This window comes from Volvox carteri (assembly GCF_000143455.1).
Source record: "Volvox carteri f. nagariensis unplaced genomic scaffold VOLCAscaffold_27, whole genome shotgun sequence".
NCBI classification, from domain to species: domain Eukaryota; kingdom Viridiplantae; phylum Chlorophyta; class Chlorophyceae; order Chlamydomonadales; family Volvocaceae; genus Volvox; species Volvox carteri.
Genome location: NW_003307570.1, coordinates 1,455,328 through 1,474,928, shown reverse-complemented (window position 1 = coordinate 1,474,928; position 19,601 = coordinate 1,455,328). Strand labels below are relative to the sequence as shown.

The 19,601-nt window shown below is 60.8% G+C and overlaps 3 protein-coding genes across 3 annotated transcripts; 1 reads left to right on the top strand and 2 right to left on the bottom strand.

Moving 5' to 3' along the window:
* Nucleotides 1-1,536: 1,536 nt before the first annotated feature.
* On the bottom strand, nt 1,537-4,410 carry VOLCADRAFT_118051 (uncharacterized protein; the record flags this gene model as incomplete). Its single annotated transcript, XM_002952011.1, has 6 exons — nt 1,537-1,695; nt 1,894-2,163; nt 2,631-3,194; nt 3,576-3,647; nt 3,725-3,823; nt 4,210-4,410. 6 exons carry the CDS (start codon nt 4,408-4,410, stop codon nt 1,537-1,539), a joined length of 1,365 nt encoding a protein of 454 aa, XP_002952057.1.
* VOLCADRAFT_92744 (uncharacterized protein) lies at nt 4,322-13,189 on the top strand (the record flags this gene model as incomplete). The annotated part of the gene is made up of 8 exons (XM_002952095.1): nt 4,322-4,333; nt 5,102-5,273; nt 6,262-6,686; nt 7,061-8,552; nt 9,382-9,631; nt 10,152-11,635; nt 11,938-12,186; nt 12,834-13,189. 8 exons carry the CDS (start codon nt 4,322-4,324, stop codon nt 13,187-13,189), a joined length of 4,440 nt encoding a protein of 1,479 aa, XP_002952141.1.
* Nucleotides 13,190-13,586: 397 nt separating this feature from the next.
* VOLCADRAFT_92743 (uncharacterized protein) lies at nt 13,587-19,552 on the bottom strand (the record flags this gene model as incomplete). Its single annotated transcript, XM_002952010.1, has 12 exons — nt 13,587-13,619; nt 14,559-15,179; nt 15,441-15,560; nt 15,681-15,910; nt 16,519-16,690; nt 17,104-17,205; nt 17,281-17,358; nt 17,875-17,894; nt 18,058-18,184; nt 18,837-18,857; nt 19,311-19,393; nt 19,489-19,552. 12 exons carry the CDS (start codon nt 19,550-19,552, stop codon nt 13,587-13,589), a joined length of 1,671 nt encoding a protein of 556 aa, XP_002952056.1.
* Nucleotides 19,553-19,601: the final 49 nt, after the last annotated feature.

The window sequence follows — 19,601 nt, the reverse complement described above, 5'->3', positions numbered from 1 at the left end:
ACAAGCTCGCGATGCAACACCCGCACAGCCCGGGCGGAAGCCTCCCCGCTGCAGCAACACACACACACACACACACGCTGCATTCCCCTGGGTTCCATTCCCGTCCCTGCTACTCAGGGCCCGTCCGTGTCGGCGTTCTCGGTATGTCGGTCATCACCTATTTGGGCATCATGAAGATGAACCTATCGGGTCCTGGCCTGACAGAGACGGTCAAGGGGCTGTGGCGACGGCCCCAGAAGTGAGAACGAACGACGGAAGCTGTGGAACGATCTGAATATGCGCGTTTGGACTGGGCAAGGAGCTTTTCGTGCCCATCCAGTGAAGGGCACAAAAGCCGGTCGGCTTACCACAGCAATGAAAAGGTCACTAATCTTCCGAAGGTGGTTTCTTTCAGTAACCCCTGACGTGAGGCTTGGGTTTTAGCATGTGTTGGGTGTTTTCTCGGTACGGCTCTTGATGGTGTGCACTGTGCACTATGGTCGAAAGATATAGCTGTAAGCCGCCTGCAGTTCGTGGCTCGACAGAGGAGGTCCTTGCGGAGAAGGTTATTGGGGGTTTTGCTTGGGGCACGGGATGACGAGACACCGACTGATTGCCTCAGTACACGACTGGGGACCCTCGGGAGGCACGTGTAGTACTACTGTTAAAAGAGTATGTGCGTCGTATGGTGCTTGTTGGTAACAGGATGAAAGGACGCGCGGCTGGTGACCATGTAGCTCTTCACGCAGCATTCACCCCAACCGATTTCAAGGCTCGCGGGGCACAGCGGCTCATGGAACCCGATTGCGATTGCTTAAAAAAATTTACAGGAGGTTGAAAAGAGAGACGATGTCACCGCTGGCGGTTAGCATCATCAGTTACACGGTGTACACGCCATTGTTTGGGTTTGCCCGCCCAAACCCAACAGTATCATTATATAACAGTGTCATTACTGATCCTCGAATAAGAGGTAGCAGCACGTGAGCACCTTGGCAAATGGGCCCACATTGTCAGCGCAGTTGGTCGTTTGTTCAGCTGCGGTCTGAAGACCTTTTGCGCGCGCGTTCCACAGCACCCACAATCACTTCCCTTTCTGCTCCGTCAAAGGCGTCGACCCACGTCCGGCTGCGTTGTCCACCAAACCGACAGAGAGCCGCCAAAAGTATCGTGTAGTGGGGTCGAGTAAGAGGTCGGCTGGTCAGGCGCGGTCACGATGACATGTCCACCTTCTGCACAGGTGTGGACCTCGCTACGCAAGGAAGATTGATTCGCCAAAGCCACCGCAGCTTTTCGTTGCCTTTTAGCAACCGCGCCTCGGGCGGCTGAACCTAGACGCCTCGCAATTTAATATAAGTAGAATACCCACCAACAGCTGTGTAGGCCACAAATGACGGCGACCGACCACGTAAGGGCTCGTTATGTCCGATATATAACATGCCGATGTCATCACGTGATGCGATTCTCAGAACGTGCCCTGTGTCGCCCCCAACAAGCGAAAGTCATTCACAACCAAACGTAAAGCTGTAGCTGCGGCTTCTCCAGCGCCAGAGACTGTAGCTATCGACGTGTCAGGTACACCCCGCACTCCAGGTGGTGAGTGTACGGAAATTGGTCAAACGCGGCGAAGCGCGCGATTTTGTGGGTTGTTGCGATGGCCCGCAGGTTGGCGTGTAATGTCTCCGGGTTGCAGCTGATGTACACGATACGGTCAAATTCCTGTAAATAGGTAGGTAGGCAAGCAGGTTGCTAAGCAGGAGGGCAGGCTGGTAGGGAAGGCGGAACCCAACCTTTGCACAGCCCCCTCAAAATGGAAGACTCCCTTCCTTCCACCCACTCACCCATCGACCCACCCAGCCAGCCAGTCAAAACCCACTAAGCCCCTCTTCCCCTCAACCCCAGCCCCCTCCTGCCCACCTTCAACAGCTCCACCGTAAAGCCGTCCAGCCCCGCCCGGGGGGGGTCCACCAAAATGGTCCTCAGCCGCAGCTCCTCCCAGGGCCCGAGACCCTCCAGTCGCCGCCGGCTGCCGCGGGACCGCATCGTCTCGGCGAACTCCTCACTCGCCATTCGCGCCAGAAACACGTTGCTTACCCCGTTTGCCTCCAAGTTGAACCGAGCAGCCTCCACGGAGGACTTGGCAACCTCAGTCGCCACCACCCGGCGGAAGTTCTGGGCCAGAGGGACCTGTGACACCAACAGCAGTAGCAGCAATAGGGACAGCAGTAGTAGCAGCAGCAGTAGCTACAGCAGTGGCCATAGTAGCAGTAGGAGTGAAGGAGATGTGGGGAAGGGGAGGGGAATTCATATCCCTGCAAAAGCCAAGGTGGCAGGAGGGGAAGGGAGGGGGAAAAGGAAGGTGGCTGTGGATATATCCGGATCCAAACCGTGAGAAGGTGGATGGACACGCACGTACACGTACACGAGGGCCGCCCATGACGCTGAATGAGGTTGAGGTTGGGGACACTGGGGGAGGGTGCTTAGCAGCGGTGGTAGCGGCGAAGGCCGTGGCAACGGGTGGAGGTAGCGGCAGCAGTAGCGCAGGGGCGCTGGCCGTAGTTCCATCGCCCGGTAGCCGGCCGTAAATGGATGGATGAGCAACCCGTACACTATGCCGTATGCCGTACGTCGTACATCCTCGAACACCCACGTACCGTGAAGTTGCCGTTTCCGCAGTACAGCTCCAACAAGTCGTCCTGAGGCCCATCCACGTCCTCCTCCTCGCCACCATCACCTCCACCTTCCCCCGGCGTCTCCACCGCCTCCGCCGTTGCCACTACCGCCGCCGCCTCTTCCACCTCCTTCGCCGCGACCCCGTTCCCGCTGCTGCTGCTGACTCCGCCTCCGCCGCCCTCGCCACCTTCTCGCCGAGCCCGCACCCGCCGCGGCGGCGGCGGACGCGTCACGTCTAGCGCCCACCCCAGCATGTGCTGGCACACCGTCCCGTTGGGCTGTGAGAATGCTCCCTCTACCTGCTTCTGCACGTACTCTCGCCCGCCCACACGAAGCCTCTCCAACACAAACGACGCATCCAGATCCACCTTCTGCTTGCGGCTGCGACCAATGACGTGGGGTCGGCGGCCCGCAGCGGCGGCAGTGGGGGTGGCGGCGAGTACGTCTCGCAGCCGCTCAGCCGCCGCGGTCCACTCCGCACCCAACTTGCGGTGATACAGGAGCGTCACCATGGCGTCCCCAGCTAGCGTGGTGTGGAAGTTCACCTGCAGAAACGTGCGAGTCGTGTGTGAGTGGCAGAGCGGTGCGGCAGCTGCGCTGGATAAGGCCCAGGTGCGCAGGCAGGTGGGTTTATATCCTTATAGCCAGGCGGGGGTGAATTTCTTCTTCGCGAGCGCTACGACGGCCGCACAGAAATCCCGTAGCCGCCATAAATCGTCCAAAACGGACGGTTTCGTAACGCTTTCGCTCGATCGGAGGATCCCAACGGAACACAGCGGCTGGAAAACAAGCCGGGCACTTCCAGGCCCACCGCAGCAGGCCCCACAGTTGTACAGTCCTGACTTCATTCGTCCAGATCCCCAAGGGCGACCCTAGCCCGCTAGCCGTCCAGCCCCAGGGCGGAACCCAGCTGGTCCGCAGCGCACCTGGAAGAGCCGGTTCCGGAGCTCGGGGCACTGGATGCACTCCTGACGTACAGCCTCCATCAGCTCGTTCACCTGACGGGAGGCCACCGGGAAGCGGTCCACAACCACACGACGAGGGCCCTTGGGCCGGCTGCCGCCTCCGCCGCCACCTCCACGTGGCGCCGCTGCCACTGTTGCAGATGCCGAAGTGCTGGCTGCGGCAGCGGCGCCTTCAGCGCCGTCTTCAGCGGCGGCGGCTGGGGTGGCGCCTGGTGGTGATGGCACGGGTGGGCTGTTGTCGAACATGAGGTAGCAGAAATCACCGTCGCGTTGCCCAATAGTGAATTCCGCGCGCATACGGTAGTGGCTGCGGGAAAGGGATGGTTGAGAAAGGGAAGGGAACCAGCTTCGGGGAGTGACGTTTGGAGAAAGTTGGGGAATATCGTGATGTTTTATAGAGTATGCATACCGTAACGTCGAGGGTGGACGGCTGGTCAAAGCCATGTCACTATCACATACCAGCACGTCCGGGAAATGGTATGAGCTAAGATGTCCTGGTGCGGATTGTGTTTGATGTTATGATGGTGACAATTTATGGCTAACGGCATGTTAAAAAGAAAAAGAGAAGCAAAAACACAAAGAAGCAAGCGCGTACTCGCCTTGGGGGCGACTCAAAAACCTCCAGGTCGGGTGGATCGAATTCCCTGAACAGCTCCTTCAATTTAAAAACCTTCGCCTGGAGTTGTGATCCATACTGACTTTCATCTATGTTTGTAACGGTGAGGGGGGCGACAAAACTAGGCGACGGGGACGGCTCCGTGTCCCCTTCCACCACGGGCGCCTCTATTGCGGCCATGACTGTTAATCGCTGATTATGTTTTAATCGTGACCCTGCTCGCACGGGACCGACAATATTGTGCGCTTTCAGCCCCGCCGCCGAGCTTAATACTCGTCGGTAAAGTTGCATTCGAACTAATAAGAACGTCGCTATCCGATCAAGACAGGTCACCATTAACGTTTCATGGACTTCTTTTGGCACGCCATGATGAGGTGGCCGTTAGCCGGGCGGTTGTACAGCAGAAGTTGAGCATCGCTGCTTGTCTTATCGCAGTCAGGCGGCCGGCATATACGTATACAGATGGAATGAGAGCTTCAAACTCAAGTATGCTGTTTGGTAACGCATCAATTGAAGGCGGAAGTTTAAGAAGGATGAAGTTAGCTGATACTCTATAAGGTGATCATCAAAAATGCGCTCAATGCTGCCGGAAATGCTCCACCAGCTTTTACAAGCGCTTCCAGACAGAGGTGCAGAACAAGCTTTAGTTGCTTTCCGCGCAAGCGCTGAGGCGTGGGATATATGTATCGGCATCGTGAGCTGCTCTCAGGGACCAGTCCCGGATATTTTGTCGCTTTTCGCAGCCCAAACGCTGCACGCCTGCGCTAGGCGTGCGCCCCTTCTGGATGGCCAGACCGGAGAGACAGCTGAGCGCATGATGGTCAGCAAGCAGCAGGCTTTGCTCGCTACCCTTGTGCACCTTGCCGGTCAGGGAGGACAAAAGATAAAGCTGGTTTGCGCCGCGCTCGCGGCTCTGAGCATCCGAAACTCCTCCTCGATGCGCGACCTCTTGTCCGCAGCGTTGCAGAAGCTGCCTCAGTGGCTCGGTGTGCAGCTGCTCCTAGCAGTGGCCGAGGAGGGCGAGGCCCTGCAGGCTCGCGCCGGTACGTCCCACCACCCTTTCCCACTCCCGGCTGTCCCCTTCGCTTCTCCCCCGCTCTCCTGCGAAACGTGATCCGCGCGATGCGTAATGCGACTGCGCGTCACTCTTCCAACGCACAACCAACCATGAATTATGTCAACCGCCTTTCCATCACATCGCTAGCAACCCACGTAGGCCCTGCCGCGTATTGTGTTTCTGTGCAATATCTTAGTGCCAAAACGAATAAAAGACCCTGTCAGCAAGTCAAAATCCAATCAAAAAACTTGGAGGCTCACACCGTCCCGTGGGTCGCTGGAGACTCTTAAGCGCCTGCCGGCAGGGGGCCCCCAGCACACACATAGCTCAAAAGGATATATTACTAGTATTAGTATCCGCATTAAATGCAGTAGTAAGTGTACCTCTAGTAACTGTTACGTATAAGATGCACCGACGGCCACCCCGTCGGTCGCCCTCCAGAACCGCTCTCTCCAGGATTCCATCTAAATCTTATAAAAAAATGAAAGGCAACATACGGTCCACACACCTAACGAAAACGTACACGCGACGGCTCATTGTTGTGGAAGCGGCAAGCAGCACACATCAACACAAGCTTTTCGCATCTGAACGGCTTTTTGGAGAGCGCTGCCTTCATCCTTTACGCCCTCCCTCACTTCGTTGCCCCGTAGGCCCTTAAGCGCTTTCTGTGCCCTAGCCATATGCCTTACCCCCATCCTCCCGTAAAAGCTCCCTGAGTCTCTGTCTGTCTGCCTGTCTGTCTGTCTGTCTGCCTGCCTGTCTATCTGCCTGACAAGGATGGATTCTCAATGCCTTTTGCTCCCTGTCCCTCAACGCCCGTTCCTGCTCCTGCTCAAGTCCTGAACTGCGCATTTCCCCCAACCCACCCACGACCTTCAAACCCACTTCCACTCTCCTCCCCTAACCCCCCTAACCCCCCCCAACCCCCCGTGGCCGGAGGGCGTCCACTTATTCATTCATTCACTCCGACGCAGGCTCTGAGGTAGAGCGCTGCGCTGCCGTACACCATGAACTCCGCGAGGAGGTGGGGCCCCACGTGCTCACCTGGCTGGCTGGCGTTACGGCCGCCGCCGCCGCCGCCGGCGAAACACATTGCCACCCTGACAGCAATAACAACAACAACAGTAGCAACAACAACAACAACAACAACAGTAGCAGCAACAACCGCCACAACCAGCTGCAGCGGCCCGCGATTCAATTGCTCCTGGTCCGCTGCTTCGGTGCCTGGTGTCGGCTAGGTTGCCTGTACGGCACCCGCTGCCCAGCTGGCGCGGTACGGGAGTTGCTGGGGCTGCTGCTCCGATGTGCACAACCCGGTTACGCCGTCACGGCCTCGTACGGCACCGTAGGGACCGGTGGCGGCGGCGGTGTCGGTGGCGGGGACGGCCGTGCAGCACCGGTGAGTGGCGGACGCCTCCCGTCTGCGTGTGCGTGGGGGGTTTTGGGGGGATGGGTGGGGGTTAATTCGTGTGGGTTTGACATGGAGCAGTCAGAGGAGCACCAGGAGGAGGAGGAGAAGGACGGGGACGGCAGGCTGATGAGAGGGGGTGAGGAGGCCAACAGCAGCAGCACCAGGAGGAGGAGGAGGAGAAGGACGGCGGCAGTGAGGGCGGATAAGAAGTATGGGAAGTCGTTGCGGAGCGTCTCTGCCTTCATCTCCGCCTCCGCCTCCCTTACATAAGAGTGGTGGCACTGGGGGTGTTGCTGTTGCTGTTGCTGTTGCTGTTACGGATGGCGATGACGGAGGTGATGGGTGGCTCCCCGTCCCCCCAGGCGGCCCTGCGCAGTGAGGCCTGCGAGGCGCTGGGCGACGTCGTAGAACACGGACCCGACGGCTTGCTGCGGGAGCTGCACGGACCCATGGTTCAGTTGGCGGCGGCGGCGGCGGCGGCGGCGGGACAACGCGACGCCGACGCCGGGTACGCCGATATCGTGCAGCTGGTGTCGTCGTATGCCGCCGCGCGAATGGGTGAGCTGGTTGCTGCGATGTGTAGTGATGATGATGGCGGCGGCGGCAGGAGCAGCGGCGGCGGCGCGGATACGACAGCAGCGGCGACGACGGCGGCGGCGCCGCTGGTGCTAGGGTTATGTCAGCTGGCCGCGCTGCCGATTTTTACTATGGAAGGAGGTTACCCAGTCGGTTGGCCAGCCATGCAGACGTTGACGGACCTGGCGCTGGGTTGCATGGCGGCGGCGCCGCCGCCGCAGCCGCCGGGAACCCCAGCGGGCCCTATCACTGTCGCCACGGCTGCTCTCGACGGCGATTCGTCAGTCCCACCTTCCGAAGAGGAGCATGTCGTACCCGACATCACCCTCGGGCCGCGGCCCGGCCTGCCGCCGCACCTGATAGTTCTGTACGACAATTTACTGCATGGCGTACTGTCGTGCTGTGTGTCGTGGAGCCTGTTGGACGCTGCGGCTGCGGCGGACGGCTCGTCCGGAGATGCGCGTACGTCATCTTCGGCAGCGTCGGTGGTGCTGGGAAGGAAAGCGGAGGCGTACGGCGCCACCTCCGCCGCCGTCGGCTTGCTCACCCTGCCGCCAGAGTGCGAGGAGGCTCTGCGCGGCTGTTTGCAGGCTTGCGGTGGCGTCGTGGGACAGGTACGGCAGATCCAGATTGCCGTAGAGCTGCTGCAGTACACCGCCGCGACGTCGTCGGCACCTTCGGTGGCTATGGCAGCCGGCGAGCGGGTGACAGTCGGCCCAGGTTTGGGGTCGGCGCCATCGTCATGTTCTCAGTTGCCGGCTCGTACGGCGGTGGTGTCGGCGGCGCTGACGGCGGCGCTTGCCAGTGTTGCGGCCTGCGGCACTCTCCCGCCGCCAGCAGCGGCGACTGCTGGGACGGCACCGCACGGCGACGGCGCCGCCGCCGCGACGGCGGCGTCAGCGGCAGGCTGGATACTGCTGACGGCAGCCGATTACCTGCATCACGAACATACTGCCGTACACCTCCCACCCGCGGAGACATACTCGGCGACATTTCCAGCAGTGGCGGCGGCGGCCGCCAGGCCGCCGCCGTCAGCGCCGCTAACGGGCCTTGCCGTACCACTGACACTGTACTATTGCGAGGCGCTTGCAGCCAGTTGCCAGGCCGTATTGCTGCAGCTACAGCTACAGCTACAGCATCAAGCGGAAGAAATGCTACAGCCGATGGGTCAATGGCCACCACAGCCGTTTGTGCCGCCCATCGCCCCCCCCACGGGTCGGAGGGGGGCCCTGGGTGGCGCCTGTGTGCTGTGCCGGCTGATGGAACCGGCTCTTGCAGGTCAGGAGGCGAGAGGAGGGCTCCTGTCGACGTGTGTATGCGTGCATGTACGTGTGTGGGGGGGGGGGTGAGGAGGAATTGAAAAACCGCTCCCCCAGCCGTTACAGTCCCAGCCGCACCCTGTCCCAGCGCCGCCGCCGAGGCTTCTGGAAACTCTCCGACAGCCGGCAGCAGCCCGCAGACAGAGTCACAGCCAGTAGCCGTCAGCAGCAGCAGTAGGCGGCACAGCAAGGTTGTACTTCCGGCCGGCTCGATACGGCCATTTCGCGAAAGCCATAAAGCCACCTATCCGTGCGTGTGTGTGTGTGTGTGTTTATCCGTCTGTCTGTTTGTCTGTCTGTCCGTTAGTTTGTCCGTTCTTAGGGCTCATGGATCCCATCCTCTGGAGGGGGGAAAGTCTTAAATGGAATTCAAGGCCACGGGGGGTAGTATGGAGCGGGCAGAGCGGGGAGAGCGGGGGAGCGGGAAGAGGGGGAGAGGACAGCAAAGCCAAAAGCAAAACGACAACTGCCCTTACAACTGTCCAAACGTTTTGCGAACTGCCGTAAGTGTCCCAAGCAAGCTATGGTGGTGGTCTTATTCCTTTTGGTTTTTTTGGGGGGGAACATTATCCGATATATTCTGTTACATCCACTCATCCACTCATCCACATTCGGTTATCGCACGGGGGGCCGAGAGGGGGTTGGGGTTGGCCCAGGGCGAGCCACTGACTGAAGGGAGGGTGGGGGGGGGGGTGCGCAACCTCGCAGCGGGTGTTTTCCCCCGGGGGCCGGCCCCCACCATCCTCCCCACACCGCATACATACACACCACGCCACACACTCGCACAGGTACTCAGCTGGAGGCGACCGCTGCTGTAGCGGCTCGCGCACTCCACGCCGGGGTATCGGCGGCGCGGCGAGCAGGCATAGCCCTGCCCATGCAGCTGGCGGTGGCGCTCATTGATTCGGTGCACTGCCTGCCGTACGACATTGGGCCGGGTTTCCATGCGGCGGAGCGGGAGCTCTTCCGAGCGGCAGTGGCGACGGCGGCGGCGGCGGCAGCCGGCGGCGGCGGCGGTGGGGGGGAGCGCAAGGAGCGGTACGGCGGCTGGAACCTGAACGAGGGTTTATGGTTTTATAGGTCTCTGTCTACAGCTTTCTGTTTCCGTTTCTATTTCTGTAGCGGGGAGGTGGGGGGAGGTGTGGGGTCCTCCACCACCTTCCCGCCACCCCTTTCGCCGCCAGGGCCGCCGCCGCCACCACACACACCGTGCCAGGAACCCCCCCCCCGGGCAGCGACTTTTACTTCTTGGGGGCCATTGTCTCTCCGTACTGCCTGCTGGGCCAAATGCCGCCACCCACCACAACCACACCAACAATAACAACAACAACAACAGTAGCAACTTTGTCAACGTCGTGGACGGCTGCTTTTACTCTTCTTGGTATGATGCTACCACACACACAACTTCCCCACGCACACACACTACCATTCACCCACTCAACCACTCATTCGCTAGTTGGAGGGACCCGCAGCGACCCTGCAGCCACCCGCCATCCTTCCCATCGTCCCAGGCAGACACAACTTTGAGCCGCCGTACACCCCAACCAACCCAACGCAGGCATGGCTTATTCCATCGGCTGCTATCTCCGGCGGTGTCGTACATCAATCAGGCAGCTGCCTCAGCGGCGCCTGGCGCCTCCCTCCCGCCCCGCCCCGCTGCTTCCGCGTCCTGCGGCGGACCGCATGCCTTGGCGTCGCCGCCACCGCCGCCGCCGCCGCCGCCGCCGCCGCCGTCACGCATGGCTACTGGAACGGCGGCCTCTGCCCTCGGATCCGATGGTACAGCTGTCGTTCGCGCCGTCATCGCCTCCACCACAGACCATGCCTTGGTGCGCCAGCTCAGGCTGCTGGAGGCGGCGTTGACGGCGGAGATGGCGAACGCAGACGTCGTCAGTGCTGCGCCCTGTCAGGAGACGGCGGCGGCGGGGCGCAGCCAGCAGCCGGCGGCCGGCGCTGTCGCCGCCCTGTTCGTGCAACAGGCGTGGCCGGCTCTGCAGGTGTTGCTGCAACGCGGCGCGGCCGGGCAGTTCCTGTTACCACTGTGCAGGTGCCTGGCAGCCGTGTTTCGCAGCGCCGCCAGCGGTGAGCTTGTGACGGCGGCGGCGGCGGCGGCAGGTGACGTTTGGCCCAAAGTCGATGAATGCCGCGGCGGCGGCGGCGGTGCCGGCACCTGCACTGATGAGGGCGTGGACTATTTCGGCGTGGGTTGGGGGCTGGCGTTACGCGGCGCGTCGCCGCCGATGCTGGCATCATCGCCAGCACAGCCCAACGGACCTGACCCGTGGGTCAGCTCGGCCCTGGAGGCGCTGGCGGCCTGCGTGGGCCGCCCCGGTGCCAAACACGTGTACGAGCCGCTGGCGGCCCTCCTGGAGGTTTGTACGGGTGCCGCGTCGGAGCAAAACCCTGGGGAATCCCCGCGCAACCCCCTGGAGGAGGAGGAGCAGGACGAACGGGAGGAGCGGCAGCGGTGCTGGCGGCAGCGGCACTACGGGCATGTGGCTCGTACTGTGTACAGCATATTGTGCGGCAGTGTGGCTTCGGAGCTGGCGGGCTCTTGGCCCGCTGCTGACCGCGATCCCGACTCGGCGGAGTGTTTGCTACGCCTTGCCACGGCAGCCGTACGGTACGGCATTCTGGAACCGGCGGCGGCGGCAGGGACTTGTGGCCGCAGCGGCGTCGACGCCGCTGGACCTGATGACATGGACACTGCCGTCATAGGCGCCGCCGCTGCGGCGGTCGCTGCGCAGGGTTGTACGACAGGCGACGACGCAGCCGCGGCGACGGCGGCGGCTGCAGCGGCGGCAGCGGCGCTGCGGCTGGCGGCCGCCAGCAGCGGCTGCGACCATCGCCAAGTATCTGCTGCTGCACTCTCTTGCACATGTGCCGTACTGGAGGCCGCGCGTGGTCGCACGGCGGCGGCGGCACCACGCAGTAACGCTCACACCGACGGCGGCGGTGGCGGCGGTTGTCAAGGCGCAGCGCGGCTTGAGCTGTCGTCAATGGTGATGCAGCAGGGGCCTGTGGTAGTCGCCGGGCTGCTGGGTGAGAGCTGAGATCGCGGTAGATAGCGTGGGACCAGGCTTCTGAGCCTGGTTTGTGTGGTAGCGGGCGGCCTCTCAACTCTACCCGACTGGCCACAGGCCATGCAGACGTGTAGACGTCTTAGGACGGTAGCCCTGTGCAATAGAACGGTCGCGCTGTCCCGCCGTGACCTGCCGGGTTCCCTCTCGCTGTGGAAAACACACACACAAACACACACAAACACACAAACACTTATCCACACACACATGTACACCTCCCCTGGACCCCGACCTCCTCCACCCCTACCCGAACCTTTGTCACAGCGGCGCTTCTGTCTTCGTCGCCGCTGCCGAGGCTTCAGCGCGTGGCAACGGGGCTGGTCCGGCTGAGTGACGTGGCAGCGCACTGTTACCTCCGGGAGCAGCCGCTCCAGCACCAGCAACAGCAACAGCACCAAACCCAGCAGCAGCAGCAGTACTTGGCGGCGGGTGTAGGGGTGTGCGGTCAGGTGTTGACGTCGTGGCTGATGGCGGCGACCCGACTCCTGCCGCAGCTGCTGGCAGAGCGAGACGGTGAGCGTCGCGGGCTCGAAGTCCTTCGCGGGCGGCAGGGCTTTGTTCGGCATCCTGTTCTTGTGGCTGGGAGAGCGGCCGGGGTCTGTCTGTCTGTCTGTTTGTTTGTTTGTTTGTCTGTCCGCGCGTCGTGGTGTTGCTGCCGATCCTCTTGTCCTTCCTGCAGTACCATGGTATTTCCTTTTCTCCCTCCCCCCCCCCGCCGCCGCCGCCGCCATGGATATGCCTTGTTGAAGTTAAGGAGACACGGACTGTGTGTATGATGTGTCGAACAGGGGGGTATATCTTCACCCGTGGCAGCTACCCTGCGAAACCCTGCCTTCCCCGGTATTTCGGGGCGCCCTCATTTAGTCACCCTAGTCAACTTCTCAGTGGATCGCTCAGGTTCCGCACCCACCATCGGCATCTAACGGAATCTGCCGAATCGACGGCGGCCCAACTCCATTCCTGGTCGGCTCGCATGTCAACTTTATCCCAGGTCACCACCGTCCATCGACTAGGGGCACTATACCTTCCACCAGTGGAAGGATTTTCGACCCTGATCTCCCGGGGGCAATGGTGTGCGTTACTAGTAGTGCCTAACATTGTATGTATGTATGTATGTATGTGTGTATGTATGTATGTATGTGTGTGTGTCCTTGCATCAGTTGCGGCGCTGATATCCGCCGGGGTGCCGCCGCTGCTGGCGGAGCTGAGTATGTGGAACGAGGCCGCGATGGTGGGCGTATCGGAACCAGCAGCAGGAACAGCAACAACAGCAAAGACAAGGACAAGGACAACAACGGGGGCTGAAGGAGGGGCGGAGTGGAGTGCAGGGGCCAGTGATAGTGTCGGAGGAAGTGGAGCAGCAGCTGCCGCTGCGGCGGAGGCTACCCGCGGTCTGAGCCGCAAGCTGCGGCGGCTGCTCCGGGAGTTTGCGGAGAGCAGGCTACGTCCGCAGGCGTCCGCAAGAGAGCCCCAGGAAGGAGGCAAGAGCGTTTTTCCTTCGTCGTGCGAATTATGAGGGCGGCTAGAAATGAAGCGGCTCTTGCCTTGGTGAGCGTTTTGACGACGTGGCCAGCAAGCTAAAGAAAAAAGACGGGACAGCTGTCGAACAAAGGTGTTCCGTCGCTAGTTGGGTGACCTGGTTGCTGGTGACTACGGACGCGAGCCTTACACGACACGCCCCATTAGTCACTCATCTTCACGTTGAAAAGAAGCAAGCAAGCTCGATGCGAAGGATAAGCTACATGCTTCGCTGTGTGGTCGACAGAGGGGTTTTTTCGTCAGTGGTTGGGCTATGCCGTACTGTGCGATGAGATTTGTTTCGGAGGTTGCTACGTCTCCATCACTATCACCATCACCACCTCCCACCACCGACACCACCACGGTGCTTCGGATGCACCTACCCACCCTTCCTCTCACCGCGCGAGATAAGGGAAGGGGGAGGCCGTCTGCGGTGGTTGTGGTTGATGCAGTTGTGGAAATAGGCGTGTGTCTGGTCTCGGGCTGTCATCGTGCAGTACCAGCTCCACCACCACCACCCTATCTTCCGGTGGCCCGCAGGCAACCGTAGCCGGCAGTCCTTTGTGCCAAACACGGTGGAGCTCCACCATCGCGACGTTGTTATGTTGAGTGGCATATCTATCGCAAGCTGTAATCGAAACGCCGCGACAGGATTTGGGAGGTTTGGGTGGTTTGGGTGGTTTGGGTGATTCCCACTTGACGCCGCAACGGCCCCACACCCTAAAACTTGCAATGCACGCTACAGATTAGTCCATGGTCCCTTCCCCTCGAGCTTTGACGGACACCCCCGCACTCTTGCGGAACTCATAATAAGCTTGTAAACTGGTTACAGGTACCACAGGACAGCTTCAGCACCCCCCGCAGAAACAGACCAGTGCTGTCCTGGGCTCCTTTCCCCCCTCTGCTTCACTCGCTTGTGGTTCGTCTTTTCCCCCTGCAACCCCGCATATGGAATGTAACACAGTCGTTCCAAACCCTCCTCTTATGCTTCTGCTGCTTCACGTCGTTTCTGACGAACCGACCGACCTAAGGAAGAGAGCTCCTAGGGGCCGCCTGTGTGCAAGCTCCCGTAATAGCATGGGAGCTGGAATCGACGCAACAAGTTCGGCGCCTTGTCCATAAGCTGCCCCCTCTCAGGCCCTCAGCCGTCCAACGCCTCAGTCATTTTTGCCCCTCCCGCACCCCTCCCGTGGTCACAACACCACGCAAGGCGACGGGTGCTCCTCCACCTCCAGCTGACAGCCCCGAAACCAAAGGCCGCCACCGCCCGCCACCACATCGCCCTCACTCGGCTCCGCTACTGGAACCCCCTCATCTGCTATCGCTACTGATGCTGCTGCTGCTACTGCTGCTCCGGTTGCTCCCACCCCGCCCGCGCCGGCCCCACCGCTACACGCACTTCCCACGGAGGCTAGTCGCGCTGCCAGCTGCGCATACCACCCCCGCACTGCCGCAGCCACCTGCGGCTCCCCCGCCAGGGACCGCGGTACCGAAAACCCACACAGCGTCTCCATGTCCCTCTCCGGCATTTGCACCGAGGATCGGCCCTGGTGCTGGTGCTGGTGCTGGTGAGGCTGTCCCCAGGCTTTTAGCTTTTGACCTCCTGCGGAACCGATGGCACCGATGGCACCACAGCGGTCACCGGCGCTACCAGGCGGGGTACCGCGCGAGCCGGTGGCGGCTGAGACGCCAACATCATCGCCGAACATCATCGCCGCCAGGTCCCCCGCCGCCGGTGCGACCAGGCGGTACAGCACCAGACCCTGCGTCGCCAGGCAGCGGCTGGCGGCGGCAGCTTCCTCCCGGCTCCGCACGTCGTACACCAGCGGGTAACCCAGCAGCAGCCCCTGGAGCGTCGGTTGCAACGGCAGATCCGGTAGCTCGTCTAAGAGCAGGTGGTGTGCCTCGGCCTCGGTGGTGGCAGCAGCTGCCGCAGCCGCAACGGCTTCGAGGGCTTTCCGCAGCGGGTCGAGCTGTGTCGCCACCGCCTGCAATACTCCACGAACCGCGGGGGATATAGCTGTGAAGACTTAGGGATTATGGAAAGCTGGGGGGGAGGTCAGCAGGTGTTGAATGGCGTGCGTGTGTATTTGCGTGTCTGTGTATGGGGGGGAGAGTTTGCGATTGATGCGGGGTGGTGAATGCGCGCGCGGCGGTGCAGGAAAAAAAGGTGCTGGTCGCAGTACGGAGTTCCTAAACCCGTTTGTGGAGTTCCCCCTCCCCCCGGTTGCTGTGGAGGCCCTGTTCACCTGCGCCTCCTCGGGGGGCACCAGGCGCGCATGGGGCGAGCTGCCCGCTACCTGCTGCAGCTCATCATCCCGCACCGCAATCCCAGCCGCCGCCTCCCCACGCTGCTGCTGCTGCTGCTGCTGTGGTTGCGGTTGCGGTTGCGGTTGCGTCGCCGGTCGCTGCTCTGTCACAGACCCTCTAAACGCCAGGAGGAGGGGGGGGAGGGGGCAGCTGCCAATGCCCGCCGTCGCCTCCTGCACCTCTACCGCCTCTTCCCGCTGCGGACTTTCCCCGTCACCGCACAAAGACCTTGTCTGCTGCTGTGGCTGGCGCTGTGGCTGGAGCTGCTGTGGCTGTTGCTGCTGTGGCTCTGGAGGCGGCTGCGGGGCCCCCAGCAGCCGCCTCAGGTGCACCTGCAGCTCCCGCACATGCCCCAGCAGTCGGTCCAGCCGGCCCACCAGGTGACAACCCGCCAAGGTGAGCACTGCAACTGTTGCGGTTGGCGAGGGGGGTTGGTTGGGGGTAAGGAGGGGGATGCGTGGCGACACAAGGCGTGTGAAGGTGCGAAGGCATTCACGGGGCGCGGGTAGGGATGGTAGGGCCCGAGCGAACTAACAAAACGGAGGTCCTACTGGACGAGGGCGGGACGGACGGGACGCCTCGGCACGTGTACGTGTACGTGTACGTGCGCTAAGTGTGAGGCGAGGAGGGAAACGGATCGACAGAGGTTGACGTAAGGAAAGGAAAGGACCAGGACCAGGACCAGGACCAGGACCAGGACCAGGACCAGGATCAGGAGGAGGAGGAGGAGGAGGAGAGCCGAATGAAAAAACATGGACCGTGTACAGTCCGAACGAAGCACACGGGCATTCAGCGCTTCAGGGTTCTTCCACCCGGGGCAGTGCCGGGACATGAATCTTGCTGCGTCCATGTAAAGTAGTGGGTAGCAGGTCGCTGGCAGGAAGCGAGGGGCAGCGTGGTCAACAGCTCCCAACCCCCACCTTCCAATGTCCAGCCAATCATATCCCTCCATCGCCAATGCCCCACACGAGGCCTCACGTTCAAACCGGACCGCCCGCAGTTCACCCGGAGCCCCACCTGGCGATGAAGTCGCCACCGAGGCCGCCTCCGCCACCGCCATCACCGCCTCCAGCGGAACGGGCGCGTAGTCAAGAAGAAATGCCGGACGCAAGCCGCACAGTACGACGATCAGGTCGTACGACAGGCGGCCAGCCGCCCGCCGCACCGCGGCGCTGCGGCGCGCTTGCGCCTGTAACGGTCGCAGCACAGCATTAATATGTCAGGAGAAGGGAGGAAGAGAGATAAATCCAAAAGAAGAACAACAAGTCCCGAATGGTGCGGCAACGAGATAGCTCGGTAAAACATCCTAACCGCAACATAATTAACTGGAGAACGAGATTGCAGACAGAGCCGGTCCAGAAATTTCGGTAAGGGCAGAGAAGGAAAGACAGCCTGACCGCGACCCGTGGGTCAGTGGCATCTGTGTCAAGACTATGAGTGAGGCACTGGTGGTCCACTGGGCGCCGACCCGCCGCGGTTGCTTACCAAGGCCCCGCTTTTCTGCGATTGTCGCATCCTAGGTGTTCGGAATGTGGAAACGGATTCAAACATTCACTCTCGCACTCTTTAATTTCACACACACAATCACACACTCTCACTCACCCGGACTGACTCCACGATGCGCCGCACCGCAGCGGCGTCCATCAGGCACGGAAAGTCTGTCTGTCCGTCCGTTCGTCTGTCTGTCTGTGTCTGTGTGTGTCTCTGTGTGTGTGCGTGTGCGCCGGTGTGTGTGTGTGTGTGTAAAAAGCTCTGGGGGGAGATCTCAGCCGGGCTTACGTGTACACCGACCCAACCCGACACTGCCCCCCTCCCCGGTGAGGCGCCCCCTGGTGCTGGTGTGGGGCCAACAACCGCCTCTTCCGCGCACCGGGGGGTGAGGGAGGGTGAGGGAGGGTGAGGGGGTATTGAACCCGCCCGCCGGGGGGACTTCAGATCCTAAACCCTAATCCACTAGAGGAGGACCCCCCGCAGCACAGATGTCCATTACAACGGAGTCCGCCGTGCACACCACCAGGTAGTTGCTGCGGCTGCCAGGCTTCCTTCCGCCACCAGGGCATGCGGCTCTCCTTGTAGAGCTAGTGCTGCTGGTGTTGCCGGTGCTGCTAATGCTGCTGCTGTTGCTGTTGTTGCTGGTGCTGCTAGTGTTGCTAGTACTGTTTCTTCACGTCGCCGCTGTCCTCAGGGCCACTATTCGCTGAGCTGCCGGTTAACCGTCGTTTCACAAAGTTAGTTAACAACTACTGCACCGGGCAGCTGTCATGGCTGGTAGCGGTGCTGCTGCTGCTGCTGCTGTTACTGTTGTTACTGCTGTTGTTGCTGTTGCTGTTGTTGTTGTTGCCGGGCCAAAAGGGCCGCAGTCACTCTGTCTACCTTTTCCCCCAACACAAGAACTGCAACAGGGAGGGAGGGAGGGAGGGAGGGGAGGGAGGAAACCACATCCGAAGCTCACTGAAGGGGCGGAGGGCGGACAGCGATCAGGGACTCGAGGCTCGGCAGCCCCCTGCCCTCTGCCCTACCCTTCCCTCCCTTCCCACCACCTCCGCCCCCCCGCACCGTAGTTCTCAAAGTCGCCCAGCAGCTTGAGGCCGTCGGTCAGCTGGCGCACCGCCGCCGCCACCTCCTGCAGACGGCGTTCCAGAGCAGCGACCTCGCCCCGCACGGCCCGAGCCTCCTGCTCGATCTGGAGGTGGGGGGAGAGAGAGACACACACACACACACACACTCACATACATGAATACACATACGTAATACATGCCTACATGCCTACCTACATACGTACATACATGCATACATACATACGTGTGTGCATACCCGCCCTATTTGGGGCTACAAGGCAGGGCGACCTCCTGTGTGCAATGAGTGGTAGGTTGAACCTATGTATGAAAATGTCTGCGGTACAGGTGCGAAACAGCCGCAATGGACATTTATACTTGTTGTTTGACTGGTGACCAAGCGGGCCTTATACGGCAAGCCCGGTTTCCAGGCCCTGTCTGTATTCGAAAACATGCTAATTTACGCTGAAATATCGTTCGGTTTTTTCCGAAAATGCCTTCAAAATGCTTCGGTGGGGCCCCCGAAAAAATGGTCCAAAAGGCCCAAAATCCGTTCGGAATGCTCCGGGGCGCACTAATTTTCCTTTCGGTCAAAATGGAAATATCTCAAAAAGTTCGGGCCCGAATCGGGGTGAAGAAACCTACTAGGTTCCCCCACGGGGTTGATTGGAGCGGCGTGATTGCTGCCCTCCATCGCACAGAGTTTTGGTTTAGACCGCTTCTGGGTTTCGTTTCTTGACAATCATCGTACACGTGTCGCCCCAGTCCGTACTGCCGTACCTCCAACTGCAGCTCGTAGATCTGTGTCGTTGATCCGGAGGGGTGGGGCATGCAGGCATGTGGGTATGTGGGTATCCGACGTGGCGTATGTTTTGGCATTTTGGTTACTTGGGGACGAGGGACTGAGGCTCGGAGAATTGTACGATCGTACGTCATGCTTCGAAGCAGGTTGTCTCTACTGTAGCTACGGAAGCTTGACTGCTTCCGGAAGCTTGACTGCTTCCGGAAGCTTGGCAACTTTGGAATCCTTAGGATGAGGAGATGCTACAAAGGGGGCAAACATCCGAGTTGGTTAATCGCCGTACAGACACAGCTGGCTGTTCATTCAAATCCAGGGGAGGGATGGTGGGGTGTCGCTAGCGCACCTCCCGAGCCGCATTGTCTATACCGCAGTTCCTTGAAAGCCCGATACGTGCGCTAAGAGCCCGGCATGGTGCCGCGCGTAGTGGCTAGTCTGCCTGCAGGGGTTCCTACCCGCGACACGTCGGCGTTAGCAAGGTCCACAAGGACGTTGGCGAGCTGCGGCACCCTGTCCAACGCCGCACGAGTTTCCGACTCTGCGTGCATGGGACAGTATATATGTTGGTCAGACTGTAAATTACTTGGATGGACAAAGGGAACGGCAAGCGTAACTTAATAAAGAATCCCTTACCGTGAACAGCCTTTAGCCCCTGCTTACGCTTCTCATGAGCACGAACTGCTGTGCTAAAAAGCATCATGCATCACACATATAAGGAGACCAATTTTACCATTCTGGGGGCCGCT